At 37.1% G+C, this 23,625-nt stretch overlaps 1 protein-coding gene across 1 annotated transcript in view; it reads left to right on the forward strand.

The window, feature by feature from the left end:
* The window catches only part of plagl2 (pleiomorphic adenoma gene-like 2), a 47,862-nt gene extending 26,541 nt beyond the window's left edge, over positions 1-21,321 (forward strand). The window contains exons 2-4 of the mRNA XM_077214272.1: positions 16,790-16,934; positions 17,057-17,482; positions 18,732-21,321. Coding sequence (XP_077070387.1) covers positions 17,175-17,482; positions 18,732-20,181 — 1,758 coding nt within the window. The 5' untranslated portion in view covers positions 16,790-16,934; positions 17,057-17,174 and the 3' untranslated portion in view covers positions 20,182-21,321. The remainder of the gene's footprint in view (positions 1-16,789; positions 16,935-17,056; positions 17,483-18,731) is intronic.
* The last annotated feature ends 2,304 nt before the right edge of the window (positions 21,322-23,625 follow it).

Here is a 23,625-nt window from a genome sequence, read left to right on the forward strand (position 1 = left end):
GAACATTCAAAAGAACAGCAATTATTTGAAATAGAAATCTGAATTAATTAATTAAAAAAAATTGTAAAATCGTACTGACCCCAAACTTTTGAATGGTAGTGTAAAAATAAATAGAAACAAACAAATAAAGATGAAAGAAACCAGTAAACAAACACATATGTGTATTTGTATATACTTATATACACACATGTGCACAAATTCATGGAGCTTGGGTGTTATTGAAGTGAAACCACTTCAAGGAAGAACTGTGTAAATGAAATATAATTAAAATAAACAAATTTTTATTATTGATGTTTTAAAAACATTTTTGTCCTGCTTTTGTGGAAACCGTGATCCACTTTTTTGAGGATTTCTTGATTAATAGAAAGCTCAAAATAACAGCGATTATTTGGAATAGAAATCTTTTGTTATATTAAATGTCTTTACTATCAAGTTTGATCAATTTAATGTGTCCCTGCTTAATAATTTTTTTTTTTTTTTTTAAACATACAGACCTCAAACGTGGAACAAAATCATGATGGGTCTATTTCACGTCTTTGTAACTGGTGCCATTTTCCTAAGAAATGGAAAAAGTTTGTCACAAAAATGCAAAGAAAAAAAATTCATAAGGACAAATATGTAGTTTAAATAAAAATGCAACAAGCAAGTTCTCTCCTGCATCTGTAAGTGTTGTTTTATAAAGCACATGAGTAAGAACATCATACAGTATGAATAATAGAGTGAAGGAACAAAAGAGTGACTGAGAAATAAAACCGAGACCTTAAAACGCTCTAACAGAGAGAAATGTTTGAGGGATGCGGTAGGGAATGGGGGGAGAGAGGGAGAGAGCGAGAGAGAAAGAGAGTTGGCATGTTGCCGTCTGGCAGGATGCCTGATGTTCTGGAGCTCTGTGTCACCAGCAGGACTCCCTGCCAGAAGGGGTTTCCCCTGACTCACCTCAACCCTCTCTCTATCACACACACACACACACACACACACACACACACACACACACACACACCAATCACAGTCACATCAACATGAACCCACTATGTAAACCCCATATACACTCGAAGAGCTACATACGGAATACGAAATATCTTTCTCTTATCTCCACCAGTTCTGGGTAACTGATTATTATCTGGATTACAATTACAAGTAGCCTACTTCATTTTCGGAATATTACATTTTAAAATATATAATCAGACTGCAGTTACATTTTTATTGATTACATACTATGAACATACTATTACTAATACATACTATTTTAATGTAAAAATCCAAAAATCTAATATTTAGTAATAATCATATATTATAATAAATTTTATAGTAAAAGTATTAACATATTATTATCATTATTATTTTACAGAACAACTGTAAAATTACTATAGAGAATGTGAAGCCATATTAGGAGGATTCTGCTAGTGAGTTTAAGGCAGTGTTTAGAATTTCTTTTTTGTGATTGTGAAAAATGTCGCCATTGTAGGCGATTCATGCTACATCGAGAATTGGCATCATCTTTCAGGGAGAAAACTGAACAGTGTTATATGTTTTTTTCGCCTTTTCTATATGTAAAAACACTACGGGAAGCAGGTTGAGGAGGTGACGGGAAAATGCCGGATATCAAATCTGGTAAAAATGTCGCTAAAAAACCCACTGCCTATCACTCAATACAATAATCACATTGCTGAGTGTTTTTGAAAGTTTAGTATTTTGCTTCGTTTAACGTTACCTTTTCAAATATGACTCTCACTCGACAGAACTTATGCATGCAGCCACTGCAATTTTGGTTGTCATTTGTTTAAATTAATACATAAAAAACAGTGTCGTGTCTGTCTGCTGACTGTTACCCACAATCTCTGATTATTATTAATCTCTGAGAATCTCTGATCAGCTCGGGTATCTGTATAAATGGTCACATGACATGCAGGTAAATAAATAAAACCCTGACATAATGTAATATTTAATGCCCTTCATGTTGTAGATTACAAAAATGGATTTGCCTATTTTTTACCCAACATAGCAACATAGTGCTGGCCCTGATCCGGCCCACATCTGGTTCACGTGGAATCCACGCGTACCAGATGCGGGCCGGATCTGGGCCGACACCATGTTGTTGTCTGGGAATTCTTTCTCTTTGTTCTTTTAGATCCATAAGCTTGTCCTATTCAATATGATAAGCGAGGTAGGTCAAAAGTAATCAAAAAGTAGTCTGAATACATTACCTAAAATGTGTAATGTGTGTAATAGATTTTTAACTACTTTTCATCATGTAATTTGCAATCTGTCTACTGACTACAATTTGTAAGTAATCTACCCAGCACTGATCTTCACCACGCTCTGCCTCTCTGTCCTAAGATCACATCTACAACTTGCTTTTACATTTGGAACCCAAAAATTACTCAGTATCTCATCCCAGTTTGAAGTTGTGTTTTCAGCATTCACAAGGGGAATCCCTGAGGAAATCAGAAAGGCATCTGGCACTGAAGTATTTAACTACACACATGCCTTTTCCTGTTATACAGCGCGTGTAGCTTCTGATAGCCAGAATCAGACTTAAAGCAAAACAAAAAAGAAACATCGGCATGTTTGCTCTGTCATTGTTCAGCCGCAAATTAGTTCAGGGAGGGACCCCGCTTTAATTGGCCTTTGTTTGTCAAGCCTGTTAATTTTCGTTTCCCTCCTTTTCTCGAGTGTCGTTAAGTGGGGTCCGTGTGTTGGCCAGATGTCTTCGTGCAACAAGTATGTTAGTTCTTTTTTCATCGTGAAGAAAGGATGAATGAAAGAAAGGAGATGCAGATATATAGCGCAGTTACTCTGTAGCGTTTGTGCACTGAGGGGTCAAGGGTTATAAAATCAGTGGAACGGAAGTGTTTCTAGCTGACTCTGCAGATTGACATGGACATTTTTGAATGTGTTGTTTGTTCTAGTTACAAAATGGATAGTTCCAGTCATGCTAAAGTACACAAGCTATATGAATCAAAACCCTGCTTATACCTACTGTGGATATCGCTGCACAGCACCCATGAGGCCAGTTATCAACCTTGTATAACCCATTTTTGGGTCATGATGACCCACTAGTGTAGGACCATTGTTCTTGCAAATGGGTGACCGTTTAATGGATTTTCCTTCATAAAATAACATTTGATGAATTGTTTGGGGGATATTTTTATATTTTGAAAGCTATAAGGCACTCAAGGCCATATTAAAGGGATAGTTCACCCAAAAATGACAGTTCTGTCATAATTTGCTCACCCTTGAAATTTCAAGTTGTTCCAAACCTGTATGAATTTCTTTCTTTTGCTGAACACAAAAGAAGATATTTTGAAAAATATGGGTAACCAAACAGTTGACGGGCCCTATTGACTTCCATAGTATTTTGTTGTTGTTGTTCCATACTATGGAAGTCAATGCAGGGAACTACACTGCGACCAAAATGGTCGCATATGCAACCTTTTGAAATGCCATTGCGACCCTAATTTTTAATGGGTCGCAAATGTATCACCGTTTGATTATTTTTCTACCTATATGTTTTAGGCAATATGCTATGATTTACTATGAGCATTTATTAAAACAGAAATGTGTATTTTAAGAATACGTTTTATAACGTGCTCGGAGCATTCAACAGATCAAGTTGGCTTCGCGCTTGTTTAACTGAGAGAACGAGCAGAGAGAGTGAAACCCCCGCGCGCGCACTCCCTCACCGTCTTAACACTGTCTTGCTCTCTCTCCCGCCCTCGCTCATATTAATGAATTGAGTTGACTGAACATCTTTGAGAATACACGATGGTAAAAGGTCGGACGACCAATTTTTTTTTTCTCCCTGAACTACCACTGGTTATGAATTGTGCTAAAATAACGTTGCCTCATCTTCTCTGAAAAGCTTTCCACACATTCAGATTACATAAACAACACTTTCAATAAACAAAACCAAAAAATCTATCTAGTGATGAAATGTTTTCTGTGTTGAGACAAATCTTGTGCGATGTCCTAAACTGCCTGGATAATCACACAACGTGTGCCGTGGTCCGTTAATGACACGTCCAATTCGCGAATTAATATGACTCCTTTGAACCGATTCACTTTAACGAATGGTTAAAACAACTGATCTGTCCAACACTAAACTCAAGAGACATAAATCAGAAAAACTTTACAATAAGGTTCCATTTATTAAAGTCTGGTTAACTACATTAGCTACATCATACACTGTTCGTTCGTTGGCCAGAGGAGAACTGGCCCTCCGACTGAGCCTGGGTTCTCCCAAGGTTTTTTTCTCCGTTCTATCACCTGCTGGAGTTTTGGTTCCTTGCCACTGTTGCCTTGGCTTTTGGCTTGCTTAGTTGGGGACATTTAATTATTCAACAATATTTTTGATCTGCGTTACTTCATGTGGACGATTACGCAACTTTATTCTAGAAACAAACTTCTTGTAATTATTTTCATGTTATCACTGTGAAGCTGCTTTGATACAATCTGTATTGTGAAAAGCGCTATATAAATAAAGATGACTTGACTTGACATTAAAACATTCTATTAATATTAGTTTCTATGTGGATTTACTCCATGACAAAACCACCCCAGTCATTCTAGAATGATTTATTCTTTCCAAATAGAGCTATTCAAGTCATCTGGTGAAATTGTTTTTATATCGCAATATATATCGCAGAAAAATAAACTATCGCAATGTCATTTTTTACCAATATTGTGCAGCCCTAATGTAAATTCTGTGGGCCTTCAATTGCAGGACTGTCCAAATTTCTAACTGCGTCAAAACAATTCAAACACAAATCATTGAAGCTTCACAATGACAGTATGAAGCACGCGAAGTGGATTATATTTATTTTATTTTTCCTTAAGAGTTCAGAAGTCTGCCCATCTGTGCCCAACCATAGCATGTTGAAATCCAAAAGAAATTCATTCTTTATTGTGTAGGCCTACTGTATTTTCTATTGCAGTAAATCTATCCCAACCAATTTTAAAGAAAACAAGAAGGCATTTGGTTTAAAAGATGGCAAGTAAAATAAAAAGCACATCTGTATGCAATAGTTTCATTATTGGTCATTATTATCCAGAGCGGCTTACTATAAATAATTTGTGCGACCAAATCATGTTTTGCGCTAGTAACTGAAAAAGTTAGTAGCGCAAGTGCCACCAGTGGAAAATGTTAGTGTAGTTCCCTGCAATGGGGCCCATCAACTGTTTGGTTACCCATATTCTTCAAAATATCTTCTTTTGTGTCTCACTAAAGGAATAAAGTCATACAGATAGAATTTTCATTTTTGGGTGAACTGTCCCTTTAAATATTGCAGCTCATTTGCAGCTGTGCCAGTATTTATACATAGTATACTTTATAAACATTGTTTATCTGTTAAGTCAGAAGATGTTCAGTGGATTGTTCTTGGATGGTGTGATGAATTGTTTGGCATGCCTACCTCAATAGAACTTTAATCTGTTTATTATTCTTAAAGCTGCATATGTGCCTACTTTAACAAGGAAAAGCACACGAAGGGAGAAAAAGTGAGCGAAAGCGAGATATCTTTGCCATGTGTTTTTGTTGGCATCAGAGATGGAGCTGTTGTGGCATCTTTGGTATTTGCTAGTTAGTCATGTGCAAATTAAACTATTGTTATTTTTGAGCTTTTTTTTGTTGCAAGCAGCATAAACTACCATTCAAAAGTTTGGGGTCAGCAAGATTTTTTGAGAAAGTCATGCTTTTATATTGATCAATAATACAAAAATGTATTACGGTTTCCACAGAAATATTAAGCAGCACATCGTTTTCAACATTAATAATAATCAAAAATGTGTCTTGAGCAGCAAATCAGCATGTTAGAATGATTTCTGAAGGATCACGTGACACTGAAGACTGGAGTAATGATGCTGAAAAGTCAGCTTTGATCACAGGAATAAATGACATTTTAAAATAGAGAACACTTATTTTAAATTGTAATTCACAATATTACTGTTTATTTATTTAATATTTATTGTATTTTTGATCACATAATTGTAACCTTGGTGAGCTTTAGAGACTTCTTTCTTATGAATGGTAGTTTATAAATCACATACTATAATATAATATATAATATAATATAATAAATATAATATGAAGAAACTGCCATTGAAGTTAATGAAAATGCAAATGGATAGCATTCTCCAAGGGTTAGTTCACCCAAAAATGAAAATTCAGTTCTCGCGAATGTGTTGTGGTGTTCTCATGAACTCACATCAGAGGACCACACAGAAGAAAAATGAATAGTTGAATAAAGTCGTTATTTATTTTTATTTTTTTTGCGCACAACAAGTATTCTCGTCACTTGATAAACTTAAGGTTGAGCCACTGTAGTCACTTGAACTATTTTAACGATGTTTTTAATAACTTTTCTGGGCCGGTCGAATGAAATTGCCTAGAAGCCTATGAAGGAGTGAGCCAGCTCTCAGATTTCATCAAAAATATCTTAATTTGTGTTCCAAAGATGAACGAAAATCTTACAGGGTTGGAACAACATCAGGGTGAGTAAATACTGACAGAATTTTCATTTTTGGGTGAACTATCCCTTTAAAGGGATAGTTAACCTAGAAATGAATATGCATATTGTAAATGAATATCGAGAGCTTTGATTATCAGTGATTATAAGGACTTAAATTGCCTCACATGAAACTATCGTAAAACTGCAAAGACTTAGAGCACATGTTGTATGGACCACTTTTATTTTTATTTTTATTTTTGCTGGTTATTCACAAGAATTTCACAGTATACTTTACCACTTACCCTTTGCGATTAGTGAAGAATGAAATGCACCAATCAAATAATTTATAATGAGACAAACACAAGGCAGATGAGCTGAGCTGGCCTGCTGTAACGGTCAACCGCAGCGGGGCTAAGTTTAGCTGTGTTTCCCTGTGTTTGTGCCCAGGCTGGTGGATGTGTTTAATGTGGAGGGGGGCGGAGACGGTGCAGATTGTGGCCACATCCCGTGCTGGTAGCCAGGGACAGTGCAGTGTAACTGTTGAGGGTTTGGCAGGGCTTTACCTCTGTGTCAGTAGGGTGGAAGAGAGGCAGCTTTCCGTTCTTCACGACCCCACTAAGATCTCTGTACAGTCCAAACAGACACTGTTAGAGGAAGTGAAACCTGTCCGTCACAGAGAACGCCACAGGACCCGTGGGGTGGTGGTGGTGGTGGGGGGGGGTCTAGTAAAAGGAGCGTGACCAGAATGTCGAACAGCTACAAGTTAAAAAAGTGCACTTGAAAAATAGGCTGGTGTTGATTTGTAACTACAATTCCGTAATGACTAGGACAAAGTGCACATTGTGGTTTTTTTCAACCGGCTCTCAGGTTAAAAGTTGTCTTTGTTTGTGTTTAAGCCCCTGAACGTGAAGATAACACACACACAGACACACACGCACTTTCTGTCCCCCGCAGGTCTCATATCTGGCATCTCCTGTTGCAGTTGCTCCCCCTTCCTCTGCCTGTCATCCCTTGTCAATGTGGTCAGTAAAGCATGACTAGCCATCCTCCCCTCTGGAGTCTGTGTGACTATCACTGACCTAGAGCTCCTCCCTCCCGTCCCTTAGTCCCTCTCTCTCTTTCTCTTCTTCCTCTTTCCTTCCTCTCTGAAATTCTTTTCTCTCACTCGCTCTCTGTGCCATCTGTTGCTTTGCTTAACTACCACACTCTTGTAATCTCACTCGTCTCCCTCTCTCGAGCGCGGCTGTTGTCACTTTAGCTCAGTATGGTGAACTCAAGGGCTATTTTTGGTAACTGAACTTCTTTTTTTCCGGAACACGTTGAGAGTCGTGTGCCTCTGCGTTAATAAAACCCTCAGAGGCGTGAGACACGGCCTTGGGTTCACTCAGCCCTGTCTCTGCATCTGCTGTTTAATAAATAAATAAACGTCTCACTTTCACTTTAATCATTGTTTTTATGGATTTAATGTCTTATTTACCTATTATTTTCTAATTTACCGAAGGAGTTTGAGTAGTAAAGTGTGAATATAGACTTAAAGTGAGTAGTATATTTGATTCACAAGTGAAAATGGCATGGTTTCCATGTCAAATAAAATATTTTGTTATGCAAGTGAATTAATAGGTTTTGCACTTCGATTTCGAGTTCAGGATAGGTGAAGTTTGCTCATGTTTGCAGATCAAATCAAATCATCTTTCTTGTTTGTTAGTCCCTCCCACCTGGTGGAAGTTCACCAGAAGTGCACTCACTGACCTTTTGATGGACTCTCTGATTGGGTAGATCTTTTTGCTAACATTTGCCTTTTTAAAAGTGACGCCATGACAGGACAGCAGGCAGTCCTAACTTCAGATGAAATCATCTTTGTGAGTAGCTTCATAAACGATCAAGAAAAGGCTATTCAGTTCATTCTCTCTGTAAATATTTTACAAATTTTCTATGGAAATTTGATATTTAAGGTTTTATTTATGCACTCTTGATATTTTGTCTGTCTTCCAGTAATTAAGAGGAGATTGCTGAAGTCTATCTGTGAATCTAAATAAAATATCTGTAATATTGCATCAGCTGTCATACTTACAGTAGACTTAATATCTCTTAGGTAAACAAAATAAAGATAAAACCGTTATAGAACAAACAAATCTGACAACTTTCTTCGTCTAAACATCTCAGTAATGTGAATATAGCAATGAGAAAATACTGTTGTATGTGGCCAGATTCTATTCATTAATATTGATACTTATAATAGATCAAGTAATATGTTGCACTAAAGTTTAGTTTTTTGAAATACCAACTTTATCACAGTACTCTGTACACTGGGCACTCATTATAACCCATAATTATATATATAATTTTTGGAAAGAAACCTATTATCAACATGAATTTGACTCGTCAGAAGGAGGACTAACTCACCCAAATGTATATAGACAACAATATTTAGACAGAATATCTGTAAAAAGGAAATTACGTATGAGATCGAAAACATTTTTTTTCTGCAGCTATGGTGACTGGACAACAACATTATGGAATTCGCATTCCAAAACAATGCTCAATTTTCAGCTTTACATTTAGCTTTGTAATATACTGGAAACTCACAACAAAAGACTCCAAATAATGTCTTCAAGCAATGGAAGCTTTAAAAACTGATCGTCTTTTGGTGGATAGCATGTTAACTAAAGCGGACCACTTAAATAATATATTTTTTTTAGTATTATCTTTTGCTGGGTTCTGGGTCATCTTGGGTCATCAGGAAATGAATGAGCTCTAAAGAAGGCTATTAATCTGAAACTAGAAGAATGTCTAATTCCTACTGTCAACTTAGACCTACTGTCAATCATTAAATTAAACAAGTGGCATGGCAATGGGATGTATATACACAAACAACAAATTGCATGAATTCCATAAAGAGAAATCCCTAACAGACTTTTAATCTCCTTTAAAGCAAGATTTGATCAAGTGGTGTTCACTAGATATAGTTCATACAAGATTGACCAACTCTCTGTATGTTCTCCAAGACGCATCTCTCCATTAAACATATTTGATTGGACTGTTCCACTTTGAATGCAAGTAGACAGCTCACTTAAGGACTTCTTCTTTCTAAGGTTTTAGAATTTTTATCAAATGTGAATATAAAACCTAAAAAACCTATAAACCTTATTTTTTGTTTTTATTGTAGTCAACTCTTGTATTTTTGTAATTCCGTTTTTGCCATTAAGATAGCCTCAGATGGTGACATGGCATTGAAAAGATATACTATACTGATACTGCTTATGTTTTGGAAAGAAATCTGTCAAATTCTGTCAGATCAAGTTAAACATGGTCAAATTAGTTAAAGTGCCCCCGTAGTCAATATTAATAATAATTAATTATCCCTTAAAACTCATATTTGATCACCAAAATGACATATTTCAACTGTTTTTTTTCTTGAAAAAAAATCTTTATACCTTATAATAGCTTGAATGTAACTCTACACTCTTGCCTCATTAAGTATACGCGTTCCTATTAATATGCAAATGGCTCCACCCACTCACGTCACACCAGCTCAGAGATCCACTCGTTGACGATCACACGTTGTCGTGATTGGTTACAAGGTAGTTTATGACGTCAGAAAAACCAGCGATTTCAAACCACGTTTTTGAGACTGTCTTTAGTTTACTGCAGTTTTAAGGAGAAAATACTCAGTAATGGTGTTGCCATATGAATTTGCACATGGTTTGTCTCAAAGCATATTAAAAACACCACATAGACATATAAACAACATTAAAAGCTTGATTTTCACCTGAGGTGGACTTCAAAGGTGCAGTAGTTTGTTTCTGAGAAACTGTTGATATTTTGTACTTCAGGTACGGAGCAGAAGCAAAGCAACCCTTTTCATTAGCATTCCTAAAATTAACGCAGGTCCTGAAGCTCTTGCCTTCTTTTTCTAGTGATATTTCTCTGACCTTTTCTTTTTTGTAATGCCTCTCAGCCATCTCTCTTTCTTCAGTCTTTCTTAAAATCTCCCATTTGCTCTCTCTCTCTGCCCCCATCATGAGTGTTGTGCTGCTCCGTCCAATCCACTTTCAACAGCGTTTCTCAGAAATCTATTACTGCACCTTTAAATGAAGTGCTACATTGATAGTTGAAAACAATAGAATAAAATATTTAACAAACAAACATAAAGGGGTGGTGGATGTACACTTGATCTTGTAAATTCTGTGTAAATCGGTGCAGATCTGTGACCTTGAATTAGCTGTTCTCTCACTCTCCTGCTTTGGGTAGAAGGGGTTAAACCTGCACACAGGAGGCAGCATGGTGTACACAGTGACCTCTGACCCCCGGGCCGGAGGAATGCGAAAACCCTTTAATCTCAAAACAAAACCTCAGACACACTCACACAGCCAATATGGATGGCCAGTTTCCCCCCTCTGTGGCAGCATTCAGTGAGCGTGTGTTAGTGTGGCCTACAGAAGGATGGTCATATATAAACCTGCCCACCCCCACTGACCCATGTGTCAAACCAGAGACTGTACCTTGATACACTGAGATGAAATTGTTGCAAATTTACATTTAGGAGCAAGTAAAATATTGCTCACTTTAATGGGTAACGTTTGAATCCTGTTGTTGGGAATGGATTGGATGTGTTGTCTGAGTGGCTGTATGTTTGTGTGTAGATGTGCTGTGTGACGGATGGGATGTATGTGTGCGTGTGGAATGTTTGCGGTGGAGAAGCTGAAGCATCACAATGGCGCAGGGCTCCCTGGAGCAAGTGAATGGAGCAGTGTCACCCCCCTGCACCCGTCCCGCTGTGTGACGACTGCTGCAGCGCCACACAGCTGTCACTTCCTCTTATACACATCCATGTGGAGAAACCTACTTCTTTAAAGTCAACATCAATTGTAATCTGCAGCTCTTTACTTCTATAGTGACATTTCAAAATAAAACAAGAAATTCAATGAGGGGGGGAAAAACTTGATTTGATACATGCCAGAATGGACAGAAGGCAAACTTTTTTTGTCTTTGGAATAACTTACATTGATGGATCAATCATGATAAGGAGAGTGCATTACTTTCTTGTTGACTTTAAGGGGCAGTATACCGTCCCTTACGAAAAAGAAGCTTATTCAAGTGTTCTATTAGTATAGGCTACTTCTTTTAAACTAAAAATAAGTATACTTTCAGTCTAAATTTTAGATACTTCTCAGAAATATACTTTATGTACCTCTCAGAAATATACTTAAAATTACACTTAAGTGGACTTGACTTAGAAAAGTCCAAGTATATTTGGCCTGTACTTGTACTCAAATACACTTTTAAGTATATCTCGATCAAAAGATTAAGTATTCAAAGTATACTTGGCTCGTAGTTGTGTTAACTCTTTTGATCGAGTATCCTATTAAATATCCTTTTTTACATAGTTTTTCATATACAGTCTTATGAAACTTACATTGTTTGAAAATATTGATTAGAATATTGATATAAAACAGATGTTTCTAATTCTGCGTATCTGAATTTTTGAATGTGTTTACATAGTAGTATACTGCTAGTGCAGAAATAATATATAAATAGTAAACTATAAGTATAAGGTTCACTTAAAGAAAACTTAAAAGTATACTTTGAGTAAACTATTAGTTTAGTAGTTTATACTGCGAGTACACATCAGTGTGTATTTTCATAAACTAAAACATGTACTACTTTTATTAAAATAGTAAACTACTAGTATAAGTTCACTTGTAGTGCAGATGCATTACAAATGAGAAACCTACAGTGTACTTAAAATTTACTACTGTTACACTTATAGTACACTTAAACGTATAATTTTATATACTAAAAGTGGGCCAATTTAGTCCCAAGCAGTATTGAAATAGTACACTTACAAGTTTACTACAAGTACACATTGATATTAGTATACTTACTACATAAAGTATACTAAAAATATACTTGAACATTACTTAAAGCAACACTAAGTAAGATTTTTTACCTTAAAATAATGTTTCCAAAATCGTTTCAGTGGTTCATCAAGTCGTGACATGGTGAAATGCACTTATGCCACAGCTTTGCGGTCCTTTATCTGATAAATCCACGCTATGTAAGATTGCCAGATCAGGTCGCGTTTCTGTAGTTCTAATGAGACATAAGAAAACTACTAATTTGACTTGCTTTATGTCAAGCGTTACAATTGCTACAATTGCTCGTTTGTGCTGTTGCAATACATCATACTTTCATAAAATCATGCATCATACTCTACCTTGTCTGTGGCCATTGTTGATTCCAAAGCCGGTGCTGGATAAACAGTGAGCATGTGCGTGCGCGTGCGACAGTAGGCAGTGGTTGGCTAAATTATTTACGACAGCGGTAATGGACAATTCCGCTTCCAACCTGTAGGGTGAATGCAGAGGAAAAGTTACTTGTTGTTGCTTTAAGTACTTCATAAAATGAACTTGAAGTATACTTCTTTTTCATAAGGGTTTGGGGTTGGTAGATTTTTTGATTTTTTTTAAAAGACTCTTATGTCCTCCAATACTGCATTTATTTAATCAAAAATAAATTAAAAACTATAATATTGTGGAAAAAAACTACAATTCAAAACAGTTTTCTCTTTTAGTATTTTAAAACGCATTGTATTCCTGTGATGCAAAGCAGAATTTTCAGCATTATTTATCCAGTCTTCAGCATCACATGATCCTTAAAGGTGCCCTAGAATGTTTTATTTTTTTTATTTTATAATGTTTCCTGGGTTACCCTTATAATGTTAGTATGTTTTTTAGATAAAAAATAATCATAATTTAGAAATAAATGGCATTTTTCCTAGCCTGCTTTTAGCCTCTGATTTGAACACTCTGTTTGAAGGGGCGTGTCTGCTGTGGGATTCAGTGTAACCGCGGCCACTGCTGTGATTGGCTGACATGCTTGCATATGAAATAGCTACGCATTAGATGTGAAACTCTCTCCCGAATACTTTTACTACTGCTATTATACGTTTTTACTATAACAGCTATCGAGATTAACGAATCGTGAGATGTTTTTAAAGTATTTAGATCTATTCCCATCACATAAAATGTTGCCGTGATGAGCATTGAGCAGATGACAGTGTGTTGATCGCGAGAATGAAGATCTTATCATTGCAAAGCAGTTTCTGCACTCTCTAATGCTTTCACCAATGCAAACACGATGATGTAAATACAGTAAGAGCTTCGTTGTGCAGTAACGTGCGCCATTGATTTCATAACGAGTTTGGCAAGTGTCCAGATAAACTCACGCTGTGTGGAAAGATTGTTCTTTGATCGCTTTCTGTATATAATTTGTTCACAATTTAAATACGATTATTTTCATCCTACTAAAAGAAACGATGTGAAGCTGATATTCTAGTCACTGGCTTGACTTACTGATGCATAAACAGTATTGAACGATTTTGAGAGAAAGATTACCTGTCTGAACTTGAACAATTACACATCAGAAAGTGTTGCTTGGTAGCTCGATCCGAGGCCAGCTCTGTATTGGCCCAAGTTGAGGAAACAGTCGGTGAAATGTTTGGAAATTTCCAGAGAAAATAAAATTAACCCATTGTTTCTTCAGAGGCTCAGATGAAGGAACTAAAAAATACTTTTGTGTTCATGTGTACATCCACACTGAGCAACTGCCATGCTTCGGCTGCGCAGTTCCGCCTGGCATTGAGGGCTGGCATTATGCAAATATTTGGAGGCGTACATATTAATGATCCCGACTATTGCGTCACAGTCGGTATTGTGTGGAGAACCGACCGTTTTTCAGGGGTGTTTTTCATAAACGTGAATTAAATGAGAACGCGAAAACAGTCCAGTTTGAGATTCACTCTATGTCATGTCCATGCACTGAACTCTTGTTATTTGACTATACCAAGGTAAATTCAATTTTGAATTATAGGTCACCTTTAAGAAATCATAATAATATGCTGAGTTGCTGCTCAAAAAACATTTCTTATCAATTTTGAAAACTTTTTGTATCATTATTCTGAGTAAAAGTATTTATTTCTTTAAAAAAAAAAGTTATACTGACCCTAAACTTTTGAATGGTATAAAATATGAATAGGCTATTAAAAGTATATAAAAAAGAAATAGTCAGTAGTTGATTGTTTAGTTATGAAGTCTGTTGTATAACCTGTGTTTGTAAATGTTTACATTTTAGGCTCATGTGACTCTGCATTAGTAAATGCAGGAGACAGGTGGATTTTGAACTATAACCAAAAGGGTAATTGACTAGAGGTTTATGAGAGATATTAGTGAAGAATACTCCACACATGCAAAATACTGATACTTAATACAAAAGTAATGCATCCATCAGGAAACAGACCATATTTTAAATACCCAATACTAAAGAAAAGTAATGTAACAATTAGTAAAATAAATTAGTTGTGTGACTCACTACTAAAGCAAAGGCGGTACATGAATGAATGATTGATATGCCAGTAGCATTAGAAGGGGTGGTTCTGCGGTGGGTTTCCTGCTGTATGAGTTTGGCTTTATGTACACCTTTCATTATCATACCTGTCATAAGAACAATGTGTCTGCATTGATCAATGTGATCGTATTTCATTGATGAGAGTTCTCATCCCTACAAACATCACTTTAAAATAAACTGTATGTTGATGTCACATGATTTTGAGCATACAGACCGTGTGTAAACGAAGCCTTGATTCTCAGTTTTATTAACTGAGTTCAGAGAGTCTCATAGCAGAGTTTGGGGATTTCCCTTGTAATATGAGAGCGATGATGAATGATCTTGGTTGTTAACGCAGATGTTTCATTCCTTGCGATTCATTACTATAATTGGTTTTGAATAGAAAATGAACCGAACTCTTGGGGTCAATTGAACCTGGGTGCGTAACAAAAGTGCTAGTGTGAAAGCTCCCTAAAAAGCCAAAAGTCTAGCTATCGATCACAAGATCATCCTGACATTTAGTATTTGCTCTAATACATCTAATTTATTTCCTGTCTGTAATTTGTACATGGACTTTGTTTTCTTTTAATATGCCAATTTCAAGTTAAATGTGATTTATTATAGGCTTACCTTTAATGGAAAATGTCAATCGTAGGTCTTGTGACTGCAGTTTTAATAATCTTTTTGCAATCATTATTTCATTAGTCGTGGTGTATGTTGTGACATTTATTATTAAAAGTACAACTAGTCTCTCGGGTATAATGGTCATAAAAATACCATGCGTAATAAATTATAAAAGAATTGAACATGTTTTTTTTTATATACAGTTTGAAGTATAGCAAGTCACACCACTGAGTGTCATCTTGCCAAAAGTACTTGATGTACTTCATTGTACACCACACTGTAAAAAATACTTTCAAGATTTATCACAACATTTTTCTTTTGTCAGATCAACTTAGATAATTCATGTGGTTCAGATAACATCATATTTTGAGTTTCTGTTGATTAAACTAATCTTCTTCATTATATTAACTCAAATTTTTAATTTCAATGAACTCAAAATTTTTAAGGTAACTATGGTTACTTTTTTAGGTTAAACCAACAATACAGTGCAATAGATAATGTCAATAAAGTAGAGGTAGCGTAGACAGAGATTAGAGTTATAAATGATAATTAAAATCGTTTTTTTTTACCAAGGAGTAATATCATGTGATTTAATTTATTTGCCATTCCTAGAGGTAGATTTGTGTGCTTTAGGATTACAGGAACCTTACACTGGAGTGCATGTTCACTCATGCATGACAGAATATGCAAAGACACACAAAACTTACTTCGTGCACCTCGATTGTTAATGCGGCATTGTATAGCATGGCAATAATTGCCAACTTTGTTACTACCCAGTTTATTAATTGTTCTGTACATTACTGCCCTCTAGCTAGCATAGTGAAACAAGTACAAATGTTTAGAACCGTTACAGTATGCCCACAGGGTGTTGTACATTTCACCTTGATGTTGATGTAAGGAACCCATAAATAATGATTTATTGTCCATTTTTTAGAAATTCTTTTAGTGCCAGTGTTTCAAATATAATTGGTCATTTTAAGGTAACACTTAAAATAAGGTTGTATACATTTAACATTAGTCTATTAATTAACATGAAGTATTTATCAATCTTGATAATTTTAACATTATCATTATTTAATTTCCATTGTTTGTCAGCTCATAATGCATGTAATGGTAAAATATAAAACTCTTAATTAAAAATTAAACATGTTAGAAATAAACATTAACCAAGTGTAATAAATGCTGTTAAAATAGTGTTTACAGTTAACAGATGTTAACAAATGTTAACATACATCTTGTTGTAAAGTATTACCCCTTTTAAATATTTTTGAGGTAAAATATTTGAAAACAAACACTAATCGATTACATATATCTTCTTTCTTATTTTATGATAGGGTGAAGATGATGATGAGCACTACTGTCACCTACTTGTCCCCAATCATGGCAGGTGGGACTGGATGAGGGTGTGAAGGTACACGAAAAAGACTGAAAAAGCACTTACAATTCTTTTGGGAGACAAGTTTTCAGCACATTAAAAGGGTAAGCTATCTCCTTGCATGTTAGAAACATCATAAATAGACATCCTTAAAACAAAAGAAAAAATCTGCTTCACTTTGTCGTATTTGTTTATTAATTTTTGTTTTTGGTCACATATTGTACAGGTAGCAGACAATTTTAAGAGCCTGCATCCCTGAAAATACCACCGCAATATCGAACCAGAGCTTGGAAGGCAGGGCAGCCACGGCCGAGTTTCAATGGCAACGGCACCCTAGGGCTGCCATGGCAGCAGCTGCCGCCGATGCCCCGAACCACATTGCCACACTGACGCTGGAGGACGAAGATCGACGAGGCGCCACCAAAGTGTTTGGAGGTCCCGCTGCAGGGAGGACGGACAGAGAGACAGAGAGCGAGAGAGAGAGGGAGAGGGAAGGGAGAGGCAGTGGGAACGAGTGTTTGGTGTGCGGTGCCATCTTCAGCTCACAGGATAAGCTCCGGCTTCACGCGTTCTGTCACGCAGGAGAGAAACCTTTCCACTGTTCCCAGCCCCATTGTCCTAAGGCTTTTAGCTCCAAATATAAGCTCTTTAGGTAGGTGTTACTTGCATGTAAAGACCCAATATACTTCAGCGTAATCGTAGAACAAACAGACATAATTTTTAACTCATTCTTTCTAAAACAATTTGTTTCAATGGTTTGAAATAGCTCGCCAGTATCAACTTTCTGGAAGACTTTGTGCCGACTGTTAAACATCTTCAAACAGCCACTGGTCCGTGACAATTATATAATTTTCCGAGGTTGAGGTCAGACATAAGTGAAGACATCGCTCATCGCTGTCATTTTTGTTGTTTGTTGAGATATTAAGAGGATAGTGCACAATACATATTTACATACTTATCTAAATACCGCTCCCTGCTTCATGACTAGTGTTGGAAAGCAGTATACCATTGCTCAGGTATTTTGAACTTTTTTTAACCTTAAATAAAAAAAGAACTTTGTAAATTAGGGCCTTAAGGCCTTGTTTTATTATTGAGAGATAGATACGTGGGTCTGTGGCTCTACCATTGGAGAAAATGTAATGTCCAACTTGGATCATGTGTGCCTTGATAACCAATCACATTACAGTGTTGAGGTCATTGAATTCCTGTTAGATTTGTGCACAGTCAATCACTGTTTGCGGAACCATAGAAACGAATGAAAAGTGCCGTCGCAAAATTGTCTGTGATTTCTCTTATAAAAGATTATTTCTCTTATATTTTTTTCTGTGTACACTCTAAAAATGGATCAATCCAAAACAAATGTTTAATGGCAAACAAGATTAGCAGATCCTCTGTCAATTCATTAAATAATAATCTGTTTTCCCACAAAAGCAGTTTATTCAGTGTAGTGAAGCCTCTCCTCCATTGACATCCATTAAAAAAAAATCTTTTAATCTCCTTCCCTGCATACTGAAGCTAAACTCTGCAGGACATCTGCAATCCAAGAGCAGGATTAGACACCTTTGCTATAGTAGTTTGTACTTAAGAGCAGGGGTGTCCAACCCAGCTACTGGAGGACCAACTTCTTACAGAGTTTAGCTCCAACCATAATTAAACACACCTGAACAAGCTAAGGTCTTTAGGATTACTAGAACTTCAAGGCAGGTGTGTTGGATGAGTTTGGAGCTAAACTAGTCTGGAAGGTGGGCCTCCAGGAGAAGTAGACACTCCTGCTTTAGAGGGTCCCCTGCAGTCTGACATGAACATGTTAAATACAACATTTGAGTTAGTTTAACAGAAATTTCCAATTTGCCTTTGTTCATCAGTCTTCAGCTAAAGTCTGTTTATGTCTTCTTTTGCAGGCATATGGCCACACACTCCCCACAGAAGACTCACCAGTGCTCATTTTGTGAAAAGATGTTTCACCGCAAAGATCACCTGAAAAACCACCTGCAGACTCACGATCCCAACAAAGAGGCCTTTAAGTGCGAGGAGTGTGGCAAACACTATAACACAAAGCTGGGCTACAAACGCCACATGGCTATGCACTCAGCCACAGCTGGTGATCTTACCTGTAAGGTGTGCTTGCAAAGCTACGAGAGCACACCTGCACTCTTGGAGCACCTCAAGAGCCACTCAGGCAAGTCTTCAGGTGGTGCCAAGGAGAAGAAACACCCCTGTGACCACTGTGATCGTCGATTTTACACACGAAAGGATGTTCGCAGACACATGGTTGTACACACGGGACGCAAAGACTTCCTGTGCCAGTACTGTGCCCAACGTTTTGGGCGGAAGGACCATCTGACGCGACACGTCAAGAAGAGTCACTCGCAGGAGCTGCTGAAGATCAAAACGGAACCTCCAGATATGTTGGGTTTACTTGGGTCTGGTTCTCCACCATGTGCTGTGAAAGAAGAAATAAGCCCTATGATGTGTAGCATGGGACCTACCAAGGACTCGATGATGGCAAAGCCTTTTCACGGTGCCACCCCTTTTCCCATGGGCATGTACAACCCTCATCATCTCCAGGCCATGTCCAATCCAGGTGTGGGCCACCACCACTCATTGGTTCCAGGGACTTTATCCACTGCCATGGGGATGGGCTGCCACATGGAACCTCCGTCATCACTGCACCACCATCACCCACATCATCATCACCACCACCACCCTCACCATCACCACCACTCCGCATCTTCACATCAGCAGCAGCCTTCTCTGCAGAACCAGCAACAGCAGCACCCTCAGCCACCGCCCAAGTACCAGCTCGGATCTACCTCATACTTGCTGGAGAAGCCCCTGAAGGTGGAGATGGAGAGTTTCCTGATGGATCTTCAGAGTGGACTCCCAGTTCCTCCGCCACCCTCAGCTTCGCCCAATAAGGAGGGTTTGGAACCTCCGGCGGGATTGTCGGATGACCTTTGTGGGGACCCCCTCATGTCCAAGAGCCCCGCTGTCATTGCTGAGTCTTTGTGTGCTGCTAACATGGACTTTTCTCATCTGCTGGGCTTTATTCCACTAAATCTGCCACCCTATAGCACCCCCATGAGTTCAGGAGGACTGGTAATGGGCTACTCAACCACCTCCACAGTTTCTTCTTCTTCCTCGTCGTCGTCAGCATCTTCTCATGCTGTCGAACCACACGCTGCCTCGGCAACAGGTGCAGTGCCTCTTACCTCTTTGCAACCTCAACCTCAGGAGCAACCAGGCTCCGGTGGGGGGCTCGGTCTTGGCCCTCTGCACCCACTCCCACCAGTGTTCAGCTCTAGCCTCAGTACGACCACTCTGCCTCGCTTTCACCAGGCCTTTCAATGAGATCCCCACACCAGCCTGGCCAGTCACAGGGCCTCAGGGCAGAGGAGCATTAGTGCTCCCCATTGGGGTATGGAAATAGAACACTTGAACACATAGAAGCCTTAACAAAAGCGCACAACAGCCTTTTAATGAGCCTGGAGGAAAACAAACATACGAAATAACATGGAGCTTTTATTTAGGCTGTCTGGATTTTAGCTATGATTTTTAAAATACCCTTTTGAACCTCTCCCACCATCCCCTGTCCTTCAATTTCGTAGTTAGACAGCAGCATCAGTAAGCCTTAAGGCATGGTACTGCATACTTTATAAAGTAATAATATTAGTAGAAAAAGGAAAGGATTAATGTAGAAAAGTTCATCTGTCTTTGAGACTCTGAAAGACTAGTTTGAAGTGAAATATAAATTTTGTTTTCTTTTCCAAATGTGAGACATGACTCAAAGTCAGGTAATAGTTGTTTGCCCTTAAACTTAAACCGTCTTCTTGGCCAGGAGTGGAGAATTAGTGAAGGAATGAAGGAGTGAAGTTGGTTATTCCAATTTTTTTTATTCCGCAAATTTAAGATTCAACAAGACTCAATCAAGTAATTATCATCACATCTAAATTTCAAAAGCAGTTTAAAAAAATAATACTGTGTAAGTGATTGGATGAAAATATCATCTAAAAATGTGTTCTTCCAGCTTTTTTTAATGTGTGTAAATACAGATGTTGGAATGGTCAGTAAGTAGTTTTTATGTGAGAGAACATAGGGACTGAAAATAGAAAGGCAAAGAGGGTAAAAACTGCACAATTTGTTCACTTGGTACAATGTTACCACTGACAGAACTAAAGCAAAATCATTTTTACGTTAAATTCTTACAGGTTTACAATTGTTCTCAAAATAAGCACTTTGTTTACAGCAGAAGGCACTTGACCTCTTTGGGTTGCCAATGTGACCCACTGAAATCCCCTCCCTTTCCCCATTCAACCTCCACGCTTCCTGAAAAGAGACACATTAGACACCTACAGACACAAAGTTCAAACAACCATCAACACTCAACAGCTATTTGAATCTCAAAATGGTTTTCCTCATTCCAGCACTAATTTTAAGTCTCCGTGGCGCAACAGTATCTCACTTCCAGATCCTGACCTCCCAATCATATATATATATATATATATATATATATATATATATATATTAAAAATTAAAGTATTTTTGGCAGGTTTTTATTTTAGAGAGAGACATACATTATGATAACCCTGGTATATGTGAATGGAAAAAAAGACAAAACAAAAACAAGAATATTTTTTTGCAGTGTACGAAGTACCACATCTGAAAAAAATATATTATAATTGCTTCTTTTTCAATATATTTTGTAATTTAGATAGTTGTATTAAAAATTGCTGATGGATTTAAAAAAAATGTCTAGCAGGTTTACATAATTATGTTACTTGCATCATATTGAACAAAATGGATGAAGTATTAGCATTTCCCTATAGCTTTTCTTGTTCCTTGTTTTTCCATGTGAGTCAAAGGAGATGAATAAGGTGGGATTTTACCTGCATATAATAGACTAATAGTGGCATAATCCAGTAGAATGGACTAGTCTTTAATCTTTAGAGCATGTACTCGAGGCCCATAATGTGATCCAGGTTTCAGTTTGCGTTTTTTATTGTCAGTATTCGATCAGACCCGACTGATGCTGTCTATTGGTGTGTTTGGTTGTACAGTTTTTAACCTCCATAATAATTTGCACCATCACACTGAAATGTCTGAAACCACAATTCCAGTTGCTGTAGGTTCATTTGAATATTACAAAATCAGGACTTCATAGGGGTTTTGTCATATAATCTCTTCTAAGTTGCCATTTCCCAGCATGTGGACTGCACAAGTTCTTACCAAATAATCATTCATTACCAATGGCCATGTGTGTAAAGAAACAGATGATCAACGTACCAGCAGTGAAAGCAGTGCCTGATACAAACAGATCTCTCTCTCTCTCTCTCTCTCTCTCTCTCTCTCTCTCTCTCTCTCTCTCTCTCTCTCTCTCTCTCTCTCTCTCTCTCTCTCTCTCTCTCTCTCTCTCTCTCTCTCTATTCACCTCATCCCTTTGGGTAAATCCATTCTGTGTCCACATCTGTGTTTGTAGTGAATGTGAATATCTCACAAGCAGGAAAGACAGTAGAAAGGTAAAAGGCGGAACTAAGACAAAACAATATTATGCTGCTCTGGAAACATTTTAAACTTCAAATGATCGTTTAGCCGAAAACATGCACAGTAGTACACGTGAACTGTATGTCCGTTTTCTCCGTTTTTTTCAGCTGCTTTGATTCGAATGAACATTTTATGAAAAGGGTCTGAAAAGAGACACAAAGAAGTCACCAGCCTGGTCTTTGACATTCAAAGCATGGGACATTTGATTGGGATATTGCCTAGTCGTTTTGTCATTATATTATTTTCTGTTTGTTGAAACAGGACCTCAAAACAGCACAACGCATCACCTCATTTATTTGTTTTTCATACCAAAAACCTGGGGAGAAGAAACTTGTTTTTGCACAACTGACATAAAAGATGATGACAATGATTTCTTAAAATAATTGTTTCATAACAAAGCCAAAAATATTAAGTTGTCGCTACACTCTGCTTTATTTATAGGCATTAATGGACTTTTGGACAGAATTTTAAAACCTATAAATGTAAATAAAAAGTTAAAAGGAATTAAAAACTTCCTTTAAAATGAATGGAATTGAACATTAGGAATGTGTACAGGAACATTTATAAAAACTGGAATTCGAAGCTGAAGCTGTCAAAGCATTTATTAAAAAAAAAAATATATATATATATATATATATATATTTTTTTTTTTTTTTAAGAAATAGGAGTAGATATGTTTAACAGGATAAAATAAGGCTCGCTTTTGGCAATTTTTGAGTTTGTCCTCCCCGGGTTTTCTGTGAGCTGATCTGAATTCTAGCACTTTTAAACCTTTAAAAAGAGTATTTTTCAGCCTTGTATGTTTGTATGTTTTTAATTTTGTATTTGATCTTGTATGTGCCATTAGTTTGATGTATAGAGTTTAGTCATCTTTATGTAATTGTTGTTTTTCTCCTTTCTCCAAGAGTAACAGTATTTTAGATAGATTTTCACTAATATTAATCGCATTGGCCATTTTCCCCATGTTGTCTTGTCATACATTTGAGGAAGTCATTTAATGTTAAAATAGATTTTGTTAGAGTAATATGCTTAGAATAATTCTCAGTGTCTGACAAAATCATCATCGTCACAAACCAACGAAAAACCTTTTCCAGCTCCATCTATGACTGAGGTGTTTTCAATCAACATTAATAATAACAAACTGGCAGGTTTGACTGGTGGGAAATTTCCTCCAGCTCTCTGCCCCCCCAAAAAAAGCACTTTTGGTTTAAATGAAGTTTTATATAATAACTGCCTGGATAGGTGGAGCTCAGC

This window comes from Siphateles boraxobius, unplaced genomic scaffold, assembly GCF_051911475.1.
Source record: "Siphateles boraxobius isolate OS27281-9 unplaced genomic scaffold, OSU_SipBor_1 68, whole genome shotgun sequence".
NCBI classification, from domain to species: Eukaryota; Metazoa; Chordata; class Actinopteri; order Cypriniformes; family Leuciscidae; genus Siphateles; species Siphateles boraxobius.